At 45.8% G+C, this 23,882-nt stretch overlaps 1 protein-coding gene and 1 long non-coding RNA gene across 4 annotated transcripts in view; one reads left to right on the top strand and one right to left on the bottom strand.

Annotated features, from left to right (window-relative positions):
- LOC119395159 (uncharacterized) overlaps positions 1-16,715 on the top strand; it is a 62,589-nt gene extending 45,874 nt beyond the window's left edge. For both annotated transcript variants that reach the window (XR_007416055.1, XR_005184208.2), the window contains 2 exons: positions 12,027-12,131; positions 16,543-16,715. This is a non-coding gene — a long non-coding RNA (uncharacterized LOC119395159). The remainder of the gene's footprint in view (positions 1-12,026; positions 12,132-16,542) is intronic.
- The window catches only part of LOC119395138 (cytochrome P450 4V2), a 65,640-nt gene extending 42,386 nt beyond the window's left edge, over positions 1-23,254 (bottom strand). Inside the window, exons 1-5 of one of the 2 annotated variants that reach the window (XM_037662428.2) lie at positions 22,971-23,254; positions 18,547-18,813; positions 7,132-7,244; positions 6,952-7,037; positions 898-1,085 (exon numbers count right to left, since the gene is read on the bottom strand). In XM_037662428.2, the coding sequence (XP_037518356.1) occupies positions 898-1,085; positions 6,952-7,037; positions 7,132-7,244; positions 18,547-18,813; positions 22,971-23,025 (709 nt within the window). In that variant the 5' untranslated portion in view covers positions 23,026-23,254. The remainder of the gene's footprint in view (positions 1-897; positions 1,086-6,951; positions 7,038-7,131; positions 7,245-18,546; positions 18,814-22,970) is intronic. The other variant, XM_049415523.1, reaches the window with a different exon arrangement.
- Positions 23,255-23,882: the final 628 nt, after the last annotated feature.

Raw genomic sequence — 23,882 nt, 5'->3', positions numbered from 1 at the left:
TCTTCACAGACGTCGTTGAACGTTTATTGTGCATTGTTTCGGTACAAGGGCGAAGGAATGAATGCTATAGCAACATATTATAATGTCATGCAAAGAACAGCAAGCAGCTCGAAACTCGCAACGCGCTGCTCGAGCAAAAAGGACGCACGGAAAGAACATACACAGGATGAGCGCGAACTAACAACTGTCATAGCTCGAACAGTTAAAGCGCGCTGCTCAAACACACAGGAGGACACGCGAAACGAACGCACAAGTATACACAGGATGATAATAGTAACTTCTTTGGTCATAAGGTCATAAGGTCTTTCTAAGGTCATAATAGTAACTTCTTTGTGTGTGAGCAGCGCGCTCCTTTCTCAAAAGCGGCCGCTGCAGTGAGCGAAGTGATCTTCGTGCTCTCTGTAACTTCAACGCAAACTTGCGGTGAGAGCGCACGACGTAAAAACCACCCCCCAACGAGAGAGGCGCGCGCGCATGAGCGACCATGCCCTATGGAGGCGCGCGCACGCGCATCGCAACGCGCGGGGCGACGACCTTTAAAGCGCGCCCTTCGAGCCCTTCGCGCCATCTCGCTAGTGATAACGAAGACACGCTGAAGTGCCACCGATCTCTGAGTGCAGCCAACGGTAAATGGGGCATATAAATAGCTTGCCGTTAGTATGCTGAAGAACGTGCCGTCTGTGGCCGAGTCGGTTCGCGCCGCGCCTTGCGGAGCGAGAGGTCATAGGCTCGACTCCCGGCGACAGAACTTTTTCTTCTAGGTTTTTTTGCCATCTGTTGGTGTATATTGTACAACGTCATGTCCGTGACGGAAATACGTCAGGGGAGCCGTGGTGGACCCCGGCATAAAACGCTTTAGTGTTAAAACAGAAAGTCATAGTCAAACATGTTACTTACCGAACAGTATGCCGAACGCCACGAAACGTACAACGGGTAGCACATCGAAGAAGTCCGTTCCCATCGTGTCAAGCCTGCTGATCATTTCTCGGGCTCTGCGATTCATGATGGGCGCGTAGTCATCCAGTACTCGGAAGTGAAAGGCTGGAGTAAGCACCTTGCGTCGGCTTCGCCACTTGCTCTTTTCACTGCGATCGATATAGCATAAGCAACAGACACCCAAAAGAAATCTTTTATTTTATTTGCAGTGCTTGTCTTCCTACGTTTTCACAAATGCAATGGTCTTCTTGAAGGCGCCGAGTCAAACATTCACGTAATATACTCCGTGGAACGTAAGGTAATTATTACCGAAGGGGTGAAGCGCTAAAAGGACGACGTGGACGAAGGCGGACAAACGACAGACGCTCACTTGCAACTGAGGTTTATTGCGAAAACACACGAATAATATATACATGAGGGGAACGGCGCCGAAGGCCAGAATCAACATGTGCAACGACTGACAGTGGCAACTTATCAAAACCTAAAAAAACCGGAGGTTATAGAACAGCAAGCTTAGACACAGCAGAAAGATTATGGTGGCCACCGCATGCGCGGACTAGTGCCTTCCAAAAACATTGTTTTGCGCTGAGGGTCACAAACGGCTTGCTCACGCAAGAACTTCCCTCCCGTTTTCATCTGCGCAGCTTCCACGATGACGCGGGTGCGCTCGTCCCTGCGTTGCATGACAACAGAGGCCTCCTGAACTTTTTTAGCGATCCATTGCAGTGCGTGTGGCTGCCTGCCACCGGGACGACCGCTCCCGCGTCATCGTGATAGCAGCGCAGATGAAACGGGAGGGAGGTTCCTGCGTGAGCAAGCCGTCTGTGACCCTCTGCGCGAAAGAATTAATATTTTTAGAAGGCACTGCTGCGCGCAAGCGGTGGCCACCGTAATCCTACTACTGTGTCCACTCTTGCTGTTTTCTTGATCTCTGTTCTTTTATCTTTTGATGAGTTGTCACTGTCATCCTGGCCTTCGGCACCGTTCCCCTCATGTATTTTTTTTGTGCGTTTTCGCAATAACCCTCAGTTGCAAGTAAGCGCCTGTCGTTTGTCCGCCTTTGTCCAGGTCGTCCTTTTAGCGCTTCACACCTTCCGTTAATAATACTACACCAAGTAGCCCAAACTACCACCCCTAAAAACAACCCGCACTTCAGAAAGCGGAGGACAGGACACTACAAGCCACAGGAAATGAATACATGTCAACCACAGAAGAAAACATCGATCTTGTGTTGCCTATATAGGCTGTGTACGATCAGGGGAAAAACTATGTCCTAATGGGGAAAAACAACGAAAATTGCTTGACGTAACTAAGCTCTTTTGTCAGCACATTCACGCGTATTTGTCACTTATTGTGTCCCCGGTCTCTTCCCGTCAGCATATAAAGGGCAGAACATTCTTACCCAAGTTTTAATTCCGTAGGATACCATTCTGTCTCTCTTGCGAATTTTCTGACGGAAGTATTCGCTCTTCTGCGTGCGGCGACCGATGCGGACGCCATTTTTCGCAGTCGTGACTTGTTATTGTCTACGGTGGAGGCCGTAAGGAACGTCCGAAAGGATAGCTAACACTAGTAATAGCACTGATATTAATCTACGAGTAGCGATGGTTATGTCCCTGCGGTGAAACGCAAGGCGAAAAGGAGGACGCTTGGCCCGTCTTGCCTAGCATGCGAATCCATGGTCACCTGTGGTCCTCCACGTTGCACTATACTGTTCCCGCCGATTCTTTGAATAACTTGAGTAACGTAAATGGACAAGTCATCTCGGCACAAGTCGAAGCTGTCATACAATATGAGATAAAAGGCGTCCGACTCAATCAGCGGAATGTCCTGGCAAAGCCGTCGAACATCCGGTCGCTCTATGTACTTACCTTGTGCAACAATAGGAAACGTAGCGAGACCGATCAAAGTCTGAGCTCACAGTACCGCGTGACCAAGCCAGAACAAGGCGCGTCATTTATAACCGTCATTGCTTCTATTCCAATGCAAACTTTTTCGGTCAAGGCAACTACCGACACAACGCGCATATTGCAAATTTCCTGACTGGGCAATATCTGTTACGATATTCTTCGGGAGTGATTGCACTCTTTCACGGGCAAACGTTGGTCACTTTCATCATGTCGCTTCACCCTACATTCTGGGGCATTTCTTATGCCACATGTACGTGAGACTGCGACACATGAGTGGCGTGTGCATAAACAACCTAGGCAGCCAGTGCTGCGTCAAACTTCACTCAAAAGAATCCCACAATCACTACGAATCATACGAAAAAAAGGCCCTCTCCACTAATCAAGAAAAAGTGAAGTATTCTGAGGGAAACGTTGAAGGATGCCTTGTACCAAGGCAGCACTTCTATATGGTCCTGTATATCACGTCCAGTTCTCTTCCTTGGGTCCCTGTGTTTCCAGCGATATGGCTTCATTGAATGTTCCATAACAATGACTTTCACGTCGCCTACGACGCGGACTCTTAGGTTGCGCAAGAATTTTATCGCGTCGCTTAACGCTTGTCGTTAACTTACGAGCTTATTTCCTATCCATTCGCATACAATTTCCTACTACTCAATTCTAGCTGGCGTCGCGTGACAGCGGAGCGCTTCCTATGACAATACCCGTACTTCGATGCTCAGCGACGTCCTCCTTTCTTCGTTGACAGACCATTCTCAAAGTAAACGTGTTGGATATTGACCTAAGCATTCTTGCATGCATGAAGATAATGCCACAAAAGCCCTGCTGAGCTCCTTGAAGGCGACTATATAGACTGTTGGGGGAGAGGAGTTACGGAGTCGCGCTCTATCGGACGCGCCTCTCTTGCGTGTTTGGTAGGATAACCGCCGGCGCATCCTCATACGTTTGGGTGTCGGCGCTCTACGAAAGCACCACGCGGAAGCGCTCCTGGACAGTTCTGTGAATACTTTCGCAACAAGGGAAGTTTGTACAATACAAATAATAATCTCGGACAAAAAGAAAGCACCGAATTGTTCAGAGGCGTTATCTGTTTACAGAGTACGTACGGTGAACGCACGTTGTGCGTGGTCACCGAGATGGGGTATCCCTAAGGAAGCTCCTTGCATGAAATGAAGGAATGCCTGAGGATGAACTATTTGCATGTCTGTATAAACAAATTGGTCACACCAGAATGAAGCCGCAATGAAGCGATCGCGCGGCCTCGGCATATATGAACCTTTATCACTGTATACACAAGTAGCCGTTCTTGCGTGGACGTTATAAAAGCTTCTGGAAAATAATTTCTTGAAAAATTTAAGGAAAGGGGCGCCTACGTTGACTTGTGCGCGCCGTCAGAAATATTTTTTTTTCGTATGAGTTCTTGCACGTTTCATTACCATTATTTCTCAAGTGGCGTCGCACTGTAGATCTCCTCAGCGAGCAATTGCCCGCTGCTTCTCTGGATTAAAAAAATGAATTAATGGACTGAAAAAATCCATTACATTCATTGGTTGGGGCTAAGATAAACGTGAGCATATGCCGAGCCTTCTTTTAAAGACGATAGTCTTTCATGGGGAACTTAAACGCAGAAATTTTGGTCTGTCTTTCTGTCTGTCTTTCTGTTTGTCGGCACGTCCCTCGATTCATCCGCTCGGCCAAAGTTGAACCACTTGCCCAAGGGCCAGCCGTCTTGAACTGGTACGGCTGTTCATACTTGTGAACGTTGTCGATCAAAAGGTAAATATCATGCATATCTGAGGTGCAACATCACTAGGTAAGTATTAGGTGGCGTGTTCCTTTAATAGAAAATGCATACATACGTAATTTTAAGGACCCTAGTTTCTTAAGCTGCGCTGAAAATGCATAAGAATGGAAGCTTGAGCGAGTTGGTATGCGTTCATCTTTGTTGAAACAGCGCTCACTAGACGACGACGAAGTAAAAGAAGGCACAGGACAGGCGCTGCCTGTCCTGTGCCTTCTCTTACTTCGTCGTCGTCTAGTGAGCGCTGTTTCAACAAAGCTGAAAATGCGACTGCGCTGAAATTTGCCTTCCTCCGTGCCCTTCGCACGAGCTCATTGTTGTGTTTCGGTTTCGGTTCTGTATTGCACTGTACGAATGCCATGGGTTGGTGTTGAAAAACTTTAGTTTTGAGAAGGCCAAGAAGGCCTCTTCTATCGTCTTTACACGACATTTGCAGCGAAGCACGCAGATACGCGGCCATTTTTTTTTAACATGATTCCTACCGCTCCCTTTTCATTCCAGTGAACTTGCCACTATCCATAGCATCAAAACCAAAGCTTAAGACCGTAGGCTTCGTGACTGCTGTGAGATGGAGAAGCAGTCAACGAGTTGAAACATGTGGAATCGTGCGACGCGAAGGCGAACAAACATCACAACAACGCTCGCTGGACTAGTTCTCCAAACGGGAAGTAGATAAGGACCCGCATGAGTTAGGAATCACAGTGAAAAACAGAGAAGTTACTGCAGCAAGTGGCTACAAAGCAGTTAAAAACGAGGTGTAGAGACCGTAAAAGAAAGCTTTATTGCGCAACATTCTTTGACACGTTTTCCAGTAATTTTGGTGGTGAAATCGTGTCTATGAGGCAATAGGCGCGATACCTTTTCGACAAAAATATATGCATATGGCTCCGTGTAGAAAACAAATAATGTTGGGATGGGCCAACTTTAATTTCGGAGTGAACCTAATTTTGGGATCGATATGAAGGTGGGCAACATATGGGCCAGCTTACGCGAGAAAGGCCACATTAGCCGGCCAGAGTGCACGGGCGAGCGTCTCATTGAGCGCTTCCTGCTACTCGCTGAACATCGCAGCCCCACGCCGGGGCAGAAATCTTCCTCGCGGAAGTGCTGACTACACGTGCTTGCTGCAGCTGATGCTGGTTCACCATTTCTAAGTTTCACAATCCAAGCTGCGCGCAGCTTATTACCCTGGGGACGCATGTGAAGGCTGACACCGGGCTCCGTTGCGTCCGTCCTGCACTGGCCACCGAGTACTGGCCGAGTACTGGCCGAGTGTTCTATTTTACATGAACTGCCTTGTATGTTTTACTTTAAGATATGTGTTCAAGTTTCACTCCAGGGCTAAGGAGTAGCCGGCGCCATAATTGTGCGCCAACATCTCCTTATATATCATATCAAAAAAAAAAAAAAAAAGACGCCTTCAAAGACAGCGACTGCATACTGCAGTGGTTTCAAGTATTGCGAAGCGCACAGCCGAAGCGGGAAAACCTCCCCTTTTAATCAGAATTATACAGCGCAGGTGGCATTCTAAAATTTCGTTTTTAGCGGCGTGCTGATGCTCCCGTAGCAGACGAGGCTGCCGCTGATCCTGCCAAACACGTCACGCGGACGGTGGCACCAGCTTTTCCAGTGGTGGGCCTCGCGCCCAATACAAACGCTTGAGACTGTTAGCGAACATCCTCCTGCGAGTGTGTTAACACTGGCTGCCTCTTTACTATTTTTCTTCCCTTTCTTTTTTTTTATCTGTCTTTACCCCTCCCCAAATGTACGGTAGCCGACCGGACACGTCCTTTTCAAATATCCTGCGTTTCCGACTTTTTTCCTCTTCTCCTCTGTCCCACAACATACACTGTCTGAGTGAGTTTTCGGGCAAGCACTTCTTAAGTAATAATGAGACAATAGTGGATGTAACGTAAGCACCTTAGAAAATGGAGGGCGAAAAAGAAGAACCGGACGGTAAGACGGAATTTGATGGGTCTGAAGTGTCAATTCCGACATTAATCCGTAAAAATAGGTTCAGTTGTTTTATTTACTGCGGCCTGAACAAGGGCTTCAAGTAGTATAAGCGCAGTAGTAGGCACTATGAAGAAAGAAAGCCTTAACTGATTATTTTCTTCTCTTCTCCTAAATGCTTCTTTTGCTTCTTCGTTATAAAAAGGCAGTGAGCAGAAACTTTAACGCCGCTGAAAACCTGCTGGGGCTAAAATGTGACTAGCATTACAGTCGAGACGCTTTGCAGGGGACGGGAAAAATGAGAGCATGCGTGGAAGTGTAAGAAAAACTAGGAAAGTGGATAGATACACTTACATCATCAGTATGCCATTTCCAATCCACGGTTTCATCATCTCGTAGAGAAACGCCTTGTTCAAGTTCTGGCCATTGGTGAGAATGGACTGGAAAAGACAAACATTTCTTACGCTTGTATTGTTGCCATTGTCAATGACAGAAGGATTAAAAAAAAAAAACATCACCGCAGGCTATACTTACTTCGATTGATTTTGGCGTCGTAGCGATCAGGAAGGGCTGTGGACCGTAGTAAGCGACTGTGACTTCCTGGTCGTATATTGTCTTGAACATTCCAGTGAAATAGTTGAATATTTCTGTGTATAAAGTACATCGAAGAAATGACATCAGCAGGCGACATTGTTTTTTGAAAGATCGTACATGTAGGCACAGCTAAGAAACTTGCCCATAATATGTCAGCATGCCCACCCTACGATCCGGTTTAAAAACTGATAATACTCGTATATATAAGGTGTTTCACGTAACGAGAACCAAATATATAAAAAAAACGGTGGTTAACCGCAGCTGATTGAAACCAATGACATATGGTTTGCCGTCATGTGGCGCACGGTAGGGTCAGGCCCGCAGCGGGGGTGGGCACCAAGTGTTAAAAATTTAAGCATGAGCGCTACGTGTGTACGATTAGTCCTGTATTGTTCTGAGCCATATAGAGCACGTCAGCATATTTTTTCAATCCGCCAAGCTCGGCAATTAACAAAGATTGCCTAATGAACTGTTTAAATAGTAACTCTAGACAAAAGTTTTCAATACAAAAGTTGTAGCGTTTAACCAGGAACATCGAATTTTAAAATCTATGTTAAGATAACTCCCCTGCTTAATTTTTTTGCCGGCCTTTCTTTAAAGCGCGCGAATTTAAAAAAAAAAAAAAAACCATGTGACTGCCGCCAAACGCGCGGCGCTTTCAGTGCCCTCAAGTGTAAGTTAAACGAATTATCAAAGGCTGCTTCGCGCACGCAGATCGATGGAACAGGCTATCGGTGACCGCGATGGACGTTAAGCGACAAAATGAGCATACCGTTTCAACAACAACAACAAAAAATTCTTCAACGAAAAAGCGGCTGCCACGGAGAAAATGTCACATGAGATCGTAGGCAGCATTTGATGCAGGGTAGGCATTCTTTTTCTTTTTTTTTTGCACCAATGAAGAAACGCATTGTAAGGGGTGAAGGTTACAGCGTGAAGGACCGAGATAAGAGATTCACTCACACGTGGCGCCCGCTCTTTCGTAGACTTTTTTTTCTTTAGACGGTACGCTCCTATCATCATTTAGCGCCCATCGCAGTCACCGGTAGCCTGCTCAATCGACCTTCGTGCGCGGAGCAGCCTTTGATAATTCGTTCAACTTACATTTGAGGGCACTAAAAGCGCCGCGCGTTAGGCGGCAGTCACGTGGTATTTTTTAAAAAATTCGCGTGCTTTAAAGAAAGGCCGGGAAAAAATTAAGCAGGGGCGTTATCTTAGCATAGATTTTAAAAATTGGATGTTTCTGAACAAGCACTACAACTTTTGTATTGAAAACTTCTCTCTAGAGTTACTATTTAAAAAGCTCATTAAGCAATCTTTGTTAATTACCGAGCTTGGCGGATTGGAAGAAATATTCTGACGTGCTCTATATATATGGCTCAGAACAATACTGCGCTAATTGGAAGCGCGTAGCACCTATGTTTAATATTTTTAATACTTGGTGCTTTTTAGCTGAAACACCCTGCATACACACAAGTACAGGTACTTCAATACAAAACACCTGCGTTTGTGCGTATTGCAACCTTAACGCTTGTTGTATATACGAGGTCCGTATATCCGATGTCGGCTGGCGCGCCTCAGTACGCCAGGGGAGCGTATTCGCGGCGAGAACGACCTATAGGAGGCAGCACCGTCGCCGCGTTAGTGTGGAGAGGCGGTCGGCGGCGCGTATACAAATGCACACAGCGGCGCTTCGTTGTGAGCTGTTCGAGCCGATTGACGGCGAATAAAATGCGTTGATTGCAGCTTACTGGTAATATATACGCTCTTCATTGTTGAATCGATGCACAAAGATCATCCGACGTTACTATTACTAGTGAGAGAAGCGCAATCTGCCGATGAAAGGTATGCTCGCCCTGGGTGACAGTCTGCGCTTACGCACCATACGACGTTTTTTGTTGTTTACTCTGTACGTGTTTACTAGGGGTGTGCGAATAGTGGAATTTCACCTCGAATCGAATTCGAATCGAATAGTGCCGAATAATGGCCAAAGATATCGAATATCGAATCGAATGTCGAATAGCATATGTACACGAAACGTGTACGACCAGTTACTGCAAGACAAAGGAAAAATCAGGGACGCTACGGCGTGCCGACAGCTTTATTAGGCATTTGTTCGAGAGTGGCTTTTGTTTCAGCTTTTATAGGCGCGCTGCATGTTGACAGAAGAGCCGCCATTCCAGTCAGTAGCTCCACTCCAAACCTCCTAACGACTAAAAGAGGGGGGTAGAGTGGCTAGTTTTTTTTCCCATTGTCGCGCAATACGGTTCATCTGACAACGGTAATGTTGGGCTTCATTGCCATGGGTGCTCCGGGCCCAAAAAGTGTCGGGCGCCCGTTCACAGCAGCGTTTTCACTGCGTGCCGAAGCAATAGAAATTTCTGAACGAGTGGTTCACTGCGGCAGTGGCGACTGCCAAGCGTGAACAAATTTTTACATGTGAAGGTAATGACAGCGTTTTGCAGGCCTAAGTAAGGTCGTTTTACGGAGCCTGCGGCATAGGCAACCGAACTACGCAAAAGTCCGCGCCTTCCTTTCGGAAACGAAGTTGTGAAGGGCTTGACAGTTTTGTCATTTGTTTTTCTACGTGCGGAAACGACATGATTCCTTTTAAGATCACGATGCGCTCGCTTTTGAACCAAGATGTCAGCGAAAGTTTTAACGAAAGGCCTACTGCAACAATGTTAGCGTTAGTTTTTGCCACCCCACCCTAAACAAGTTGCACCATTGGCTTTTGTCGCGTTTTAGATATTCGCCCTGTCGAATTATTCGAAACTTCGAATACTAGCTATTCGAAAGCCGAATCGAATTATTCGATTGGGTACTATTCGATTCGAATGCGAAACTCGAATATTCGCACACCCCTAGTGTTTACCCTGCGTTCTGTGTACTACGCACTGCTGTAGCACGCCTGAACTACTTAAGTGTTTACTTCTTCTTCATTTGTATACCTGCCCATATTCCTGTGCAATATGAGTTCAATAGTACTGTTCGCGCGAGTACGCATACGCATGGAAGAGTGTTTAGCATAGAGTTTTCATCCATTGATTACGTGCACGACAGTGATGCAACAAAGGTCCGGTTATTTTATGGAATAAGGGTCTTTTTTTCCTTGAACTAATGTCCGCTGCCTTCCATCAATTTATAACAACTCCACACAAACGCTCAAGATAATGTAAAAAAAGGATGATGTTTCGCGTGACATACGACAAAAATGTAAGGCACGCCGTCGGGATTAATTTAAAACATCTGGGTTTTTCAAAGCGTACCTAAATCCAAAGCGTACCTACCAAATACCAAATACCTACCAAATACCAAAGCGTACCTAAAATGGGTGTTTCTGCATAAATTTCGCCGCAAGTTCAAATTGTGCGCGGCAACACCGTTTTATCACTGCCGTGTCATTCCATTGTCTGTTTTTTTTTAGGGCCAGCTTGAGTACTAAAGTCTCAGGCTTCACTCGATAGAAATATTTCGCTTTAGCGGGACCACGACCGTAAAATAAAAGGACATCTTAAGCGAAACTAAAGGTCATCATGAACTACTGTGCCGCAGTTATACACCTAACAGCAACGCGAAAAAGCATGAGCCTCGTTTTTGTTTACCACCGAGTCGCTAAAACGCTGCATTAACACAGAATTTAATGCTCCTCATCATGTTTGGGACTATGCCAAGCGCACTTTACGATGTGCTTGAACCAGAAAGCGGCATCAGCACTGAAATGATTCTGGCGAACGAAGGGTACGACACCAATACACAGCCCTCTCGAAAGTCGCACTCGCTGATCTTATTACAATGCGCATGCAGCCCAGCAAGCCCATTTACTTCTGTACACATTGTTAGGGATACGTACGAGCAGTTAAAATCGCGCTAACATAACAGAACAAGCCGCCCTTTGAGAATGTGCAGGACGTACGCGCACATGCAAACACGACGTGGCTAGCAGACGACGCAGGGAGCAATCCACACTAGGCGCGCTTCAGCCAGTAGCCGCCAGGCGGCGACTCCGCTCGATCTCGCGGCCAATATCCTGATGTCGTCTCGCGCTCCCGGGCGCCCTATATACGCACACGTTGACTTCTCTAGCTTTGTGCCAACAAGCCCTTTGTTAAAGGGTCCGACAAGTGACCATAACACGTGATTAGATCTTGGTGGAAATGGAAATACCGTGAATTATAGTGACAAAAGCAAGCATCCTTTTCGCGATTTGAGTAAGATTTATATTTTTAAATGGCCTGTAAATGTATCAAAACACCGGTATGTCGCGCCTTGAGGCTTGATTATGGAGTCGTTCACTTTGCTGTACGTAGTCTGATGCTTTCATGCGCATAATACTTAGTGCTCAATATTATAGTGCATATATTAATATTCATCCTCGCTCTATTCTGTGCTGCTTGTGCATGCAAGCATGCGCAGCTAACCACCGCGCGCGAACAGGAACCGCTGTCGCGCTGACCTCTCACTGTTTGCAGCATGTGTCGTGTGTATACGACTTCACAGTCGCTGCAGATAGCAAAATCTTTGTTATAAATGGTTGACGGCATTTTCGGCGTTATACATACCGTGATTACACACTCTGACCGGTAAGCCTTTCGTAGCGCTGAAGAATACAGGTACCATAAAAATTGGTTGTTGGTCCCATTTCCTGCGCGATGGGTGTGGTCTACTGAGGTGTATATATGGGCCAAACCGGCCGATGTATCAATCACCGTTTAGAACACGCTTAGAACACGAAACAGGGTCATAAAGTGTGTTAAAATCGGAGTTTTTCGGATGAATTCGAATTGTCAAAAATTTTGCAGGCGAGTGTTTATCGGATTTTTTTTTTTTTTCAGATTTATCCGAAAACACGGAGCCCAAGCTATGCTTACCTCGCTCCGTGGCGGGAATGATAAGGAGGCCAAGCAAGAACCCGAAACCAGCCGAAGCGGACCCGAAAGGTTTGTTCTGTCCCCTGTAACCTCCTTATAACAGCACGTATTCGCAGAATTCTTGTGGCAGCGTGGTCACATCGTACAAGTGCGTAGTTATCTCTTCATCACAAATTTTGGACCTCGGGGTTGTTTACTGGCCTTGTAAGCTTATTTGCCACCGTGAAATACCACGCCGATTTGCCATGTACAGGCTGTCTCACGCTTAGGCTAAATGAGAACTCAGAGAATATTGTAATGCGCTCCGAGCTTTCCTCTAAGTGTGAAACAGCCTGTAGATACATAAAAAAACAGGGCCTCAAGGAAGGTAATTCATGTCGGCGTAGGTTCCCTTAATGGAAAGCAAATGAGCATTATTATGTTTTTTTGTCTAAGAGAGCCAAATACATTTCAAGGAAAATATATAAAAACGCAATTGTTTGCTACTGACAACATGGCCGAGCTACGTCAACCATTGTTTTTTGTCGGTGTGTTGCACTGCATTGCATTTGGGTAACCTATTATAGTAGATATTCCCGATCCCGGCCGCGGCGGTCGCATTTCGATGGAGGCGAAATGGTAGAGGCCCGTGTACTCAGATATAGGTGCACGTTAAAGAACACAAGATGGTCGAAATTACCGGAGCCCTCCACTACGGCGTCTCTCATAATCATATCGTGGTTTTGGGACGTAAAACCCCAGATATTATTATTAGTAGATATTCGGGTGTAAATGCTGCATTTGACACTTTTACATATGTAACATTAGTGTTTGGCTCATTCTGAATCGAACTTTTCATTTCGGGTCTGTCTTGGCTATAGAAAAAAAAGTTTATATGGCAGCACATGAACAATATTGCAATGCTCTGCGACAAAATGCTCTCCCACTGTGATCCGTGTGCGCGAGTGTGGCTACTGTGTAATGTTAGCACCAGGCCCGTAGCTAGGGGGGGGAGGGCTCCCTCCCCCCACGAAATTTTGGTGAAGTAGGTGTTTTTACCAAAACTAAATAATAAAAATGGGTGTTTTTTCTCAAATAGTCAAGGTTTTCAGCAAGTGCCCCCCCCCCCCTGAAAAAATTCCTGGCTACGGGCCTGGTTAGCACACTATACGGAGCGCGGCACCGTCACTTGGCGGCGCCCTGTGGCAAGAAGCGCATCTAATCCAAACGCCGCTCTTGATTTTTGTCGGCTATTGGCCAATAGCATGCTGTCTGCTGTTCTGACGTCAAACACCAAGCGCCGGCCGCTCTGAAGAGAGTGAGCACAGACCTCTGCATGAATAGACGGCGCCTGAGAAAGTGGCAACTTCGCGCTCCGCTTCTAAACTGTCCTTGTTACGCACGACTGCAAGATTTGGCTGACCTATTGATAGCAGTGTCTGCTTTTCCGCAGGATCTGTTTTCTCATCATACCCGAGGGGTTATTTATGTTCCCTTTAAGATTGAAATGCTTGGGCATAAGTGGCATGACAGGTCTTTTGGCAACCGTAAAAAAAAAGGGGGGGGGGAGAGGAGAACGACACAGAAATGAAACGAAGGTAATTACTAAAGGCGGAGTTATGCACATATTCAAAGAATGCTGCGCATAAGCAATCCGACATCAAAATCAAATATGGGCTAATGAGAAGGGCAGTCCTTGAAGGGCAAATGACACTAACAGCTGCACTTGTATACTTGGGAATGTTGGCGTTTAGCTTTATGCTACACATGGCCCTTCTTGGTGTAAAGTGCGGGGCATAAAGCCCGGCGACAAGAAAGATGGGAAGTTTCTCTATCTTGTTTTCTTGTTTCATGCTTCATACGTTGGGCAAATAACATGCATGGCGAACACGAACAGCGTGGCCCCACGGTGTACTTCTGCCAGAGTAGGCACTGCTTACGAGGACAGCGAACTAATGGAGACAATGTTTATGCGTAAAACTACTCAACAGGGATGACTGCTATGCGAGATAGGAACTTAAAGGTGAGAGACAATTGGTGACGCCACATTTAAATTCCCAAAAGCAGATGCCAGGGAAACCATGTATGAGAACTTAAGTTGACAGGTATTGGTCCTGCCACGAGCGTGCAAATACGGGCGCTCTGCTGTTTCCAAATTTTAACGCTCTGCCACATGTTAGTCGACTACCTGAGCCATCGCTGATATCAATGGCCCATTGAGCTTTCCATGGAACCGACCGGGAGCTCTTCTTCGAGTATTAGCAAAGAGCGGACACTGATGCAAGAATGGTGGCGATGTAGCTACATTCTTGCAGGCGAGGTGTTCGTACGTATGTTGCAACACTACCACTCCCGCCAGTGTACACATCGAACAAGCGTTTAACGGGGCTGCTGTTGTTTTCAAGAAGAAACGAGTAAGAATGACCAATAAACATGCTGAATAGCAATTGTTAATGCAAATGTACAGGGTTGTGAAGGGATGCTGAACACGCGTAATGATATATCCGGGCTAGCTCGTTATGTTTACTGCATTTGCCCTTAGTAAAAGAAACAGAAACGCTATGCGGAAGGAAACGAACAAACAATAAATTACTTTTCATTCATTCCTTAATTGCTTTCTTGTAGCGGTAATTCGTCAGCGTAATCAATGACACTTTGAAGCAAGTAACTCTGATTGCTTACGGCTTTCTATAACGTGTACTAAACGGGGCAGAACGGAGGGGAATTGTCGAGTTGCGAGAGCATGCTAAGCAAATATTGAGCTTTTAAGCACGTAACCTGCGCCCGCTTCATACGAAACAGCGTGGAGATGATCCACACATTTTGAGCATTGTGAGAAAACACCGCCGCTGGGTAGTCGAGGTTTCTGAGAACATGTGAGCCAAACATGAATAAAATTATTTTTAAAATCAGCTAGAAATCTCTCACTCTTCTCTCGACAAATGATGGCATAATCCAAAAGGACGGCGTCGTATACACGAAGTCCACGGTCATTGGCTAATTGGAGCATGGCGAGCTGCATAGTTACCGCGGCCGCCGCGGGAGGCCGCCACGTGCCCGCACTGCACACTATAGTGCTAGAATTACACAAAGTACAGAATTACACCAGCCTGCTCGCGATGACGCTGGAAGTAAGCCGCGTGTTCAAAGAAAAAGAAGCAAGAAAAGAGAGTGCTCAAGGTTATGACGCGCGCTGACGAACGGACGTAGCTTCTTGCCCACTTGCCATCTCCCCCTGTGTAGCTTTCAGCCTCCTCGCTGGTACGAAAGGAGAGAGAATTTCATCTCCTTCCGAAGGGACACTAAAGAGAAACAATGAACCGGTTTAGATCGATAAATTGTGCTCTGAGAACTCTAATGTCGTTAATTTCGCCATCATAGGTTTATTAATAGAGGAGAAAATCAAGTACAAAGTTTCATTTTTAAATTTCGTGCCGAAATATGCCCGCGTGACGTCACGGATTTCAAAGCGTATGTATCGCATTTTGGCGCCATTGGCTCAACAAAATTACCCCAAACGTGGTAAGCTAAGTCTATGGCCCCCTCAGAGGACAATGTACTTCCTTTTTTACCGATTAGGAACTACGTTGTCCCTAGATAGGCGCCGTCAAAACATGTGACGTCACGCCGAATGGTGCGGAAACTTCAAGGTGGCGTCGCCACCCGCATTTTGTTTTTGCGCGTTTTCTCGCTTACTAAGCGTCTTCTCGCAGCAAGCGTGGGGTTTTTGGTATCGTGAAAGAGTACTTTGCTAATATTAGAAAAATCGTTTTGCTCTTTAGTGCCTCTTTAAGAGCTTTAAAGCGCTTAAAGCGTGGGACAAATCCCTGCAGCTCCGCTCGTACTTGACGGATCGGAACAATTTTTGCGGCAGTTGATTAGTGAGGCAATAAACTACTTAAGTCATTCGATGATTACTTGGAAAAGTGTTGAAGGGCCCTTTTATCAGAACACAGCGTCACAAATTGATCAACGAGGGAGCGCGCAGCGGAACTCACGGTGTATACCTCGTTGAGCCGCATCGCGAGCAGCATCTAGAAATGATATCTGGGGTTTAACGTGCCAAAACCACGATATGATTATGAGGTATGCCGTAGCGGAGTCCTCCGGAAATTTTGACCGTTTGGTGTTCAGTAACGTGCACTGCTGTCGCACAGTACACGGGTCTCTAGCATCTCGCCTCCATCGAAATGTGACCTCCGCGGCTGAGATCGAACCCGCGACCTTCGGGTCAGCAGCCGAGCACCGTAACCATTACGCAATCGCGGCGGACATGCAACTAGAAATGGATATTGAATGCAATTTTGCTGTTTTAAGTAAATTTATGACATTTACATGTGTATATTTTTATCTTCTGCGGTGATCCTTAGCTAAATGCATGCAAGTTATAGCTTCGTTTGCGCGAGTAATAATAAACTTTCTCAGTAGAAATAGTTAATAATTAGTTAAATAATGAATATTTTTGAAGTAATAGTTTACTGAGTTTGTTTTGCTATTTCAGGTCCTTGTTCTCTACCGAAGCAGCGATCAGTAATGCTGTTTTGACCCGCAGGTGGCCGGTGTGAGATGGCATGCTACGCTCGTCTTCTCATCTGCCACGTAGCAGCACGCGTGACTGCTCTTTTTTTCCTGCGGGTGTGGCAGACAAAATAATGAGGTTGTGTGTTTGCTGAATCCTCGGCTTACTCATGATTTACCGCGCAGAACAATGTAGACAAACATGCAAAAAGAAAGAACGTGTTCGGCGCTGTGGTGACTCAGGGTACATAAACGGGTCAGACAGACGGGTCAGCCATCTGTCGTTGGACGACTGTTAAACATGAAGTAACCATTTTATAAAAAGATGTGCAGTATATGCGGTTCGTGTCGTGTGCCCTGCAGCAGCTTGTTGAGCTGACATAGGGCATGCATGGAACGCGTCCCACTATAGACGGTTTCAAGATTGCGATAGCAGGAGCACGTGGTGTACCCCAAGAAACTTCCGGTCACCTCATTTACTGTTCTGCAACACCGAAGCGTAAAGCGTTTGTTTAAGATTTGTCAGAGTAAGAGAATACTCTTTTTCCAGTTTCACATAAAGAAAGGCGCTTATAGTTAAAGACTAACTCTTTTAGTGTTGTGTGTAGCTTAGAAGAATATTTAATTCAAATATTTTGCTAGACACAGGGAGAAAAGTGTTGAAACTCTACGGGCTACTCGCCAAGGCTTTTGTTCCCCGCCAATCCTACTAGCCTACGCCAGCGCAGGAAACCGGAAGCGGTCCAGGGCCTGTGTTAGTAAACAGTGAAACCCTCTATACGTCGGTATTTCACCGTCGTGCTTGGTACGAGAAAAAGTACTGAACGAATTGACTGGATGAAGATGGACCACCGACATTCAAACTGCTACAATAATTACTTGCAGCTTGAATATGAATAGTTGGTGTTAATGGAAAAGTTGGAATTAATGAGAAACATATAACCACCTTTTTTGATAGCTTTAAGGTATGTGGCAGGCGCAACGATAAGTGGCGGAATTATTCATAATCTTTTACCCTAGATTTGTTCATAAGACTGAACTTCATCCAATCTTTACGCTTGGCATACCATTAGCGAAGGCAGCCAGCCAACAGCAAATAGCACTTACAAAAGAAGGATCTTGTAAATATCACCCCGGAACTCTAATTACGCGAATGACCCAAAGAAATAGGATTTAACTCTTTAAACAGGATGCCCCATCTAACACTAGCCACAGTTTAAAAATATGCCAACGCGCTCTATCACGACGCGACCAAATGCATATGTCTGACTATTGAACGCAGTAAGTCACACTATCTTTAACGTTCTGCTGAATTAGGCAACTTTCTCGTTAGAACTTCTTGCCCAGCTTCGTTGCTTCAAAAGTTGGTCAGTGAATCTTACCTTATTAAGCAGTTAAGCGGAATATAAAAAATAGTGTGACTTACTCTATGCTATATTCCGCAACATAAATTTGGTCGCGTCGTCGTAGAGTGCGTCGGCATATTTTTAAACTCTGGTTAGAGTTATCTCGGGCATCCTGTATAGTGAATGAACGTGTTGGGATATTTTTCTGCGTGGCTTTCGTGCCTCAGACATTATTACTGCTCGACTGTATCGCGTTGTACAATTCACAATGGATAGAAGGGAAGCGATGTCGAAAGCGAGTTAAAAAAAGGCAGTTGCGTCTTGCCTGGTTGCGCTGTAATTTATTCTGGGCAGTGTCCTACGTACACTCACCAGAGCAGATGTTCTTCGCACAAATTGTTCACGAAATGAAAACCCACTCATCAATATGACACACTAAAGTTAAGTACAATGTACTTAATACGGTTCTTGGAATGAGTGAAAACTTATGCACTGCATTTAAGGGTTCTCGTCAGAAATCACAGGTGTCACACTCGCGCGATGTTATGTGCGTCCAGCGCACCATCACCGGAGAACGCGTCAAATTGCATCGGCGGGCTCCTCAACTTGACGCGTTCTCCGGCCCGTTTTTGTTTCCTTACTTGCTGTCACTTCCAGATTCGGGTCCATTTTGGACAGGCTCTGCCACATGTCGATGACGAGGGAGAACGGCCACCGTTGCTCGGGATGGGGCACGTTGCGCAGGTACCAGTACATGCGCATCCACCTGGCCACGGCCACGACGATCCTTGCGAGAAGAGCGGTGACCAGTACCGCCAGCACCACGGTCGTTTTCGGTGGGGAACCCGACGTGGTGGTCATGTTCTCATCTGGCGACATGGCGGATCCGACGTTCGTGGCTGCTGTTCCTGTCGGGACCGAAGCAGTTTGCTCTGTCGCGTTGTGTGCCTAGACGTAAAACTGTCGTTTTTTTTTTTTTTTTGTGACGCGCATACACCGCGTGGCGCTCCCTCGTGTTTCGTTCAGCGAAGCACCTTCTCCCCGAAACAAACAATGAAAGCCACACCGGGCGATGGTTGAGGCGAGGGGCAGCGACAATGGGGGCTATGCGGTTGCCTTATAGGTGTGAAGAGGAAGGCACCTTGGAAGAAAAATGCATGCACCTTCACTCTTGTGGCGATCCATCCGAAACATGGATCCTGCCGACAACAGGCTCCCGCATACGTTCGCTCCACTGAGCACTGATAAAGGGGAGACTCTCGTGTCGCGTGAGTCATCTTACCTCGTGGTGCACGGTCCTTCGATTTCTGCTGTCACGTATCTATGACTCATCACAGACCGAGCGGTTACTGCGAAGACCCGTTTTTCACGAAATAATGAACGTTTGCACGTGGTCGACGGTAGCCGCGAAAGGCTTGCACAGTAGTTGGCCCTCTGCACCGCTTAAGTCTTCCACAGTATCACATGAGTTATACGTCTTTTATTTGAACTAAAGAAGAGAATTTTTTCGAGGGGATTGTTTCTTTGTTAGACTCAACCAAATTAATCCAACAGCCAATTAGGACAAGGAAAGCATAGGGGACATTAATTGTTGTCTAACTTCAGTGCAGCCCTAAGGAATAGTCATTCTAGCGGAAACATAGAGCCAGAATGCAACCTTTCACTCATACTATATCTTGCAGTCTAGAATGTTTGGTGCGGTTTGCCAAATCATTTCGACCATTTCTACACGGCTATATCGAAAGGCTGTCCCCTGGCAATATAATTATATTCAGTTTTAACTGAAAAAAATATTTCAGAGCACATCATAACGCGCATAGGGGGGAATAGTAAACGTAGTGAGTTATTTGTGGAGCTTTCTCTATTATAAAAAAAAAAAAAAAAAACTAACTTGTTTCTGGCAGCTAACGTTCTTGTTACAAGTACCTGAAGATAAACGCGTTTATGACAGCAATATTACTGCCACCCATTGATAAGTACACACTAAAAAAATGTGTACCCTTATGGGCGTTTTTTGTGTCCGTAACTTAATCTCTACACCTTTGAAATATGATGTCTTAGTTAGCCAACCTACCCATACGAAAGTTGCTTGAATTGCTTCATATACTTCAGTGAGTGTTTTCCCAAATGGCACCCTCCACACTTAATAGGTACGACATCACAAACACGTGACAAGAAAACTGAGAACAGGACAGAGTGCTGAATTCAACTTCGTTGAAGTTGGCACTCTGTCCTGTGTCATTGCTCTCTTGTTACGTGTTTGTGCTGTCATACTTATAGACTATGCCTGCCAGAAAACGTTACTGAAACCCTAAATACGCTTCTGTCCGCTGTTACAGCACTATCTGTGATTCATTAGTTCACTCTTCTATAATTTGGATATCTGCCTCTAGCGTCGGCATGCATGGAAGAAGCACCAAAATGCTTTGCGGTAAGTTTCTAAAATATGAAGAAAAAAAAAACAGCGAATTGCGCGGAGTAGACTCGAACTCAAGTCCTACTAATTGGATGTCTACAGTTTCACCTCCTAGCCGCGCTGACTCTTTCCGTTTCCAGTTCATGACATTTATTTCAAGCACGAGCGAGTTTTGCTGTTGTACTTGAAAGAGCACAACAGCGAAACTGTATTGTGCTTGAAAGAGAGCGAGTAAAAAGCAGCACTTCTATATTATGAGTACATTACGTGAACATTATAACAATAGACAGCAAGATCACTCACTACATAGCAGCACGAGAGAAAGACATGGTGCCCACAAAGCATAAGTCATTGCATATGGAGAAAAAAAATACAGTACATTAAACAAACAGGTAAATAAACAAAGACAGCAACACCGATAACAACAGTTAGTTGAGGGGTAACAGCAGAGATACCGATGGGGATGAAGAGAGGCACACAGTAGACAAGCGCAGCGCTGACTTTCAATGCTTATTTTACCTGTGCACAGCTATTTAAACTGAACACTCGACAAACAAGCTCGAACGCACCTGCGTACAGATTCTTCTCAAAGCGCTATAGCCCTGGCACTTTTATCGAGGAAGGTAAGCTCTAAGTAAGGAAAAATAGACAACCACCCGTTTGTAGGACGAAGTCAAAAGGTTTCGTGCTACAAATGGGTGGCTGTCTATTTTCCCTTTCTTAAACCTTCCGTCACCTTGCGGGATTCCGCAGAACTGATTTGCAAGGTAAGCTCTTTTTCACACAAGACTACTGAGGGGCAGCTAATACAATTCTGACCCGCACGTGAGATGACATCTGCCTCGATGATTTCTCTTGTAAGAGTTGACTTAGATCGAGATAAAATATTTCACCCACAGTTTGGCTTGTGGCTGAACGAACAAGCCCAGACAACCGTTAAAACTCTACGAACGATACACACCTGCGTGAATGTTTACTTTAATCTTACGGTCAAATGATTCTACACTGGAGATTAGTCTTCCTCTGGGGCTCACATGTGGGATGATCCAGCCCTGATACAGGCCTGATGTGAGCCCGGCAGACTTCTTCCTGTTCCCAATGCTCAAGAAAAGCCTGAAAGGTCATCTTTTCGACGGTGTCCCCCCCACCCAACTGATCTGATAGCAGTCTCGGCAGCGCCCATTTATTTTCGATAAACCTCGTTAAATTGGGTTTGGTGCGACGTAATTTTCGTTAATTCGGGTTGAAAACAACATTGAACCCTATGCGTACCTGAAGGGGAATGGAAAGTTCTTTGTTAGATCGGAAATTTCGTAAAATCTGGTTTCGTTAGATCGAGTTTCAGCTGTATATTTTTCCGTGCCCAGTGTGTGCGGGGAGGGTCACAGCACTTGTGCCAGGCATGACTTCATTGCTGCACGTAACTTTAAGCATGTATGATGACTTAGTGGCTAAGGCGTTGCCCTGGTAAACGCGTGGTGGCGGGTTCAACTCTCCGCCTCGGTAACATTATGATGAGCTGCGAAAGGCAAGAAAGCCCGTGCACGTAGATTAAGGTGCATTGGTAACGAACCTCTCGTGGTCGTCGATTACGGAGTGTCTCATTATCGTATCGTGTTGTCGGCACAATAAACTGCAGTTTGAGTAATTAAACTGCAGTTTATTGCAGTTTACTTTACTACAATCAATGAAGGAAAAAACACGTCAAGACAAAGGGAAAGGCAACGGCGCAGCTTCGCCCTTTTTAGACTGTACCGGAGTAATGATTCAGCTAGCCTGAATGTGTACATTTCTGCAGTTATTTACATATTGCTTTCATTAGCATAGTTGATAGGTGGTATGCGCGTATTTCGTTATGCCCACATTAACAAACACAACGAATATTTGCTTCGCAGGGGACTGCCTTTATATTTCATAATGGTCGGTTTTTCTATCGAATCACCTTCAGAGGTTTTGTGTTTCTAAACGAGAACTTGTTGAAATACCAATAGACAAGGACGAATGCTGATCTTTTATTTATGTAGCGCTCGGCCAAAGCACGGCAACTGCAAGTTCGGCCATGTAGCGTACCTAGCTTCTTTGTTTGATAGCACTATTGCTATCAAACATGGCAAAGAAACGAAGCGCGCTGCATAACTGCATCGGTGGTAGAACCTCTTTCCACAGGGTGTTTATTTCCGTGTTGACCGAAAGATCTCTGTTAGTGGGCGAGCCTTATTTCGTTTCGAATCATATCGTTCTCTGCGTCATTTAGGACAGGACTTCTGCGGCCCGATGGCAGAAAGCAGGGTTAGGTTTTTCTTTTTGGTTAGCATCTTTAATAAAAAAAGAATTCTACAAAGAGCCACGCGATAGATGGCGCACCGCAGTCAATTGAAAATATATGCCTATGAATGCGTTCTAATGCAGTGCTCACACGTCCGCTGTAATGATGTTAAATAAAAGTTTATGGCATAATCGTACTAAGCCAATTCAGTAGGATCAATACAAAAAACACTGGACGCCTCAAAGAGTATAAGAGCTCGTTTCCCCCGCATGAAACGCTTGGATAACTAATAATACTTCGGGCGTTATAGCTCGGACCCCCTGTAAATGGCATATTAATTATACCGGTTCAGACGTGTGTAAAACGTTGATACATATACTCACGTATATACCCACATAACGTCTCTGGCACGACGATTTCTTGGAAAATGTAGCCCATCTTTCTTTGCCCTTGTATCCTCGGGTCTCAGAGTGCATGTGGTCGCGCACATGGCAGTTCAGTACGCGCCTCGACGCAGACTCTCGCTTTCGACCGAGTATACCGCTTGCCGGTGGTGGCGCTCTGTGGGCGTCGGATGAGTTGACAGGTGTCTTTCCACTGATTGCCTTTCAGTCATGCGGCGCATCACTTTTCGTCGGCAATCGAAGATAGCTCCTCTCGCTTCCGCTTTTTCGGAGGTTCATTGTATGGGTTTTAATGGAAACGTGCCCCACTGGCGTGACAGGCACCGTCAGCGCACGGCTGACTTCTCTTTGAGGTTTATCACCCGCACGTATACCTGTTGCGTAATCGTCAGTGAGCATGGAGTCAGGCACCTAGCTTGGTGATTTGTCATCGGACCGTCAAAGAAGCGGCGCGCCTTCTGACGGGCCGGTAGCGGCAGCCGCACGTCAGCCCGCTCGTCGCTCGCCTCACGTGGCCTTGGAACATGTAGCAGACAAGGCGCGCTTTCATTGTGCTTAGGAATGTATGTACAGTACTCACGGATTGAAATAGGGCTAAGTAATGCACATGTTTTCGTTTATATACCGTCTTCAGTTCGACTCGAACGTGTAGATCAGAGCCAACATTATCTTTAGAGACCAGATTCGTCGCGACATGACGTGGTTATCTCGAGCAATTGCACATACAAGTCATTCTACAAAAAAAAAAAAAAAAGAAAATTGACGTCACGTTTGAATACGTGAGTACTGTACTTAGGCGTGTGCTGTATCATAATGCAGCACACGCCTAAACAAAAGGTGACATAATTTTGGACAACGTAAGCAATGTAATTTCTCTATTGACTCTATAAA

This window comes from Rhipicephalus sanguineus, chromosome 1 (genome assembly GCF_013339695.2).
Source record: "Rhipicephalus sanguineus isolate Rsan-2018 chromosome 1, BIME_Rsan_1.4, whole genome shotgun sequence".
Taxonomy (NCBI): Eukaryota; Metazoa; Arthropoda; class Arachnida; order Ixodida; family Ixodidae; genus Rhipicephalus; species Rhipicephalus sanguineus.
Note: the sequence above shows the minus strand (reverse complement) of the source record. Positions and strands in the feature narration are given on the sequence as shown.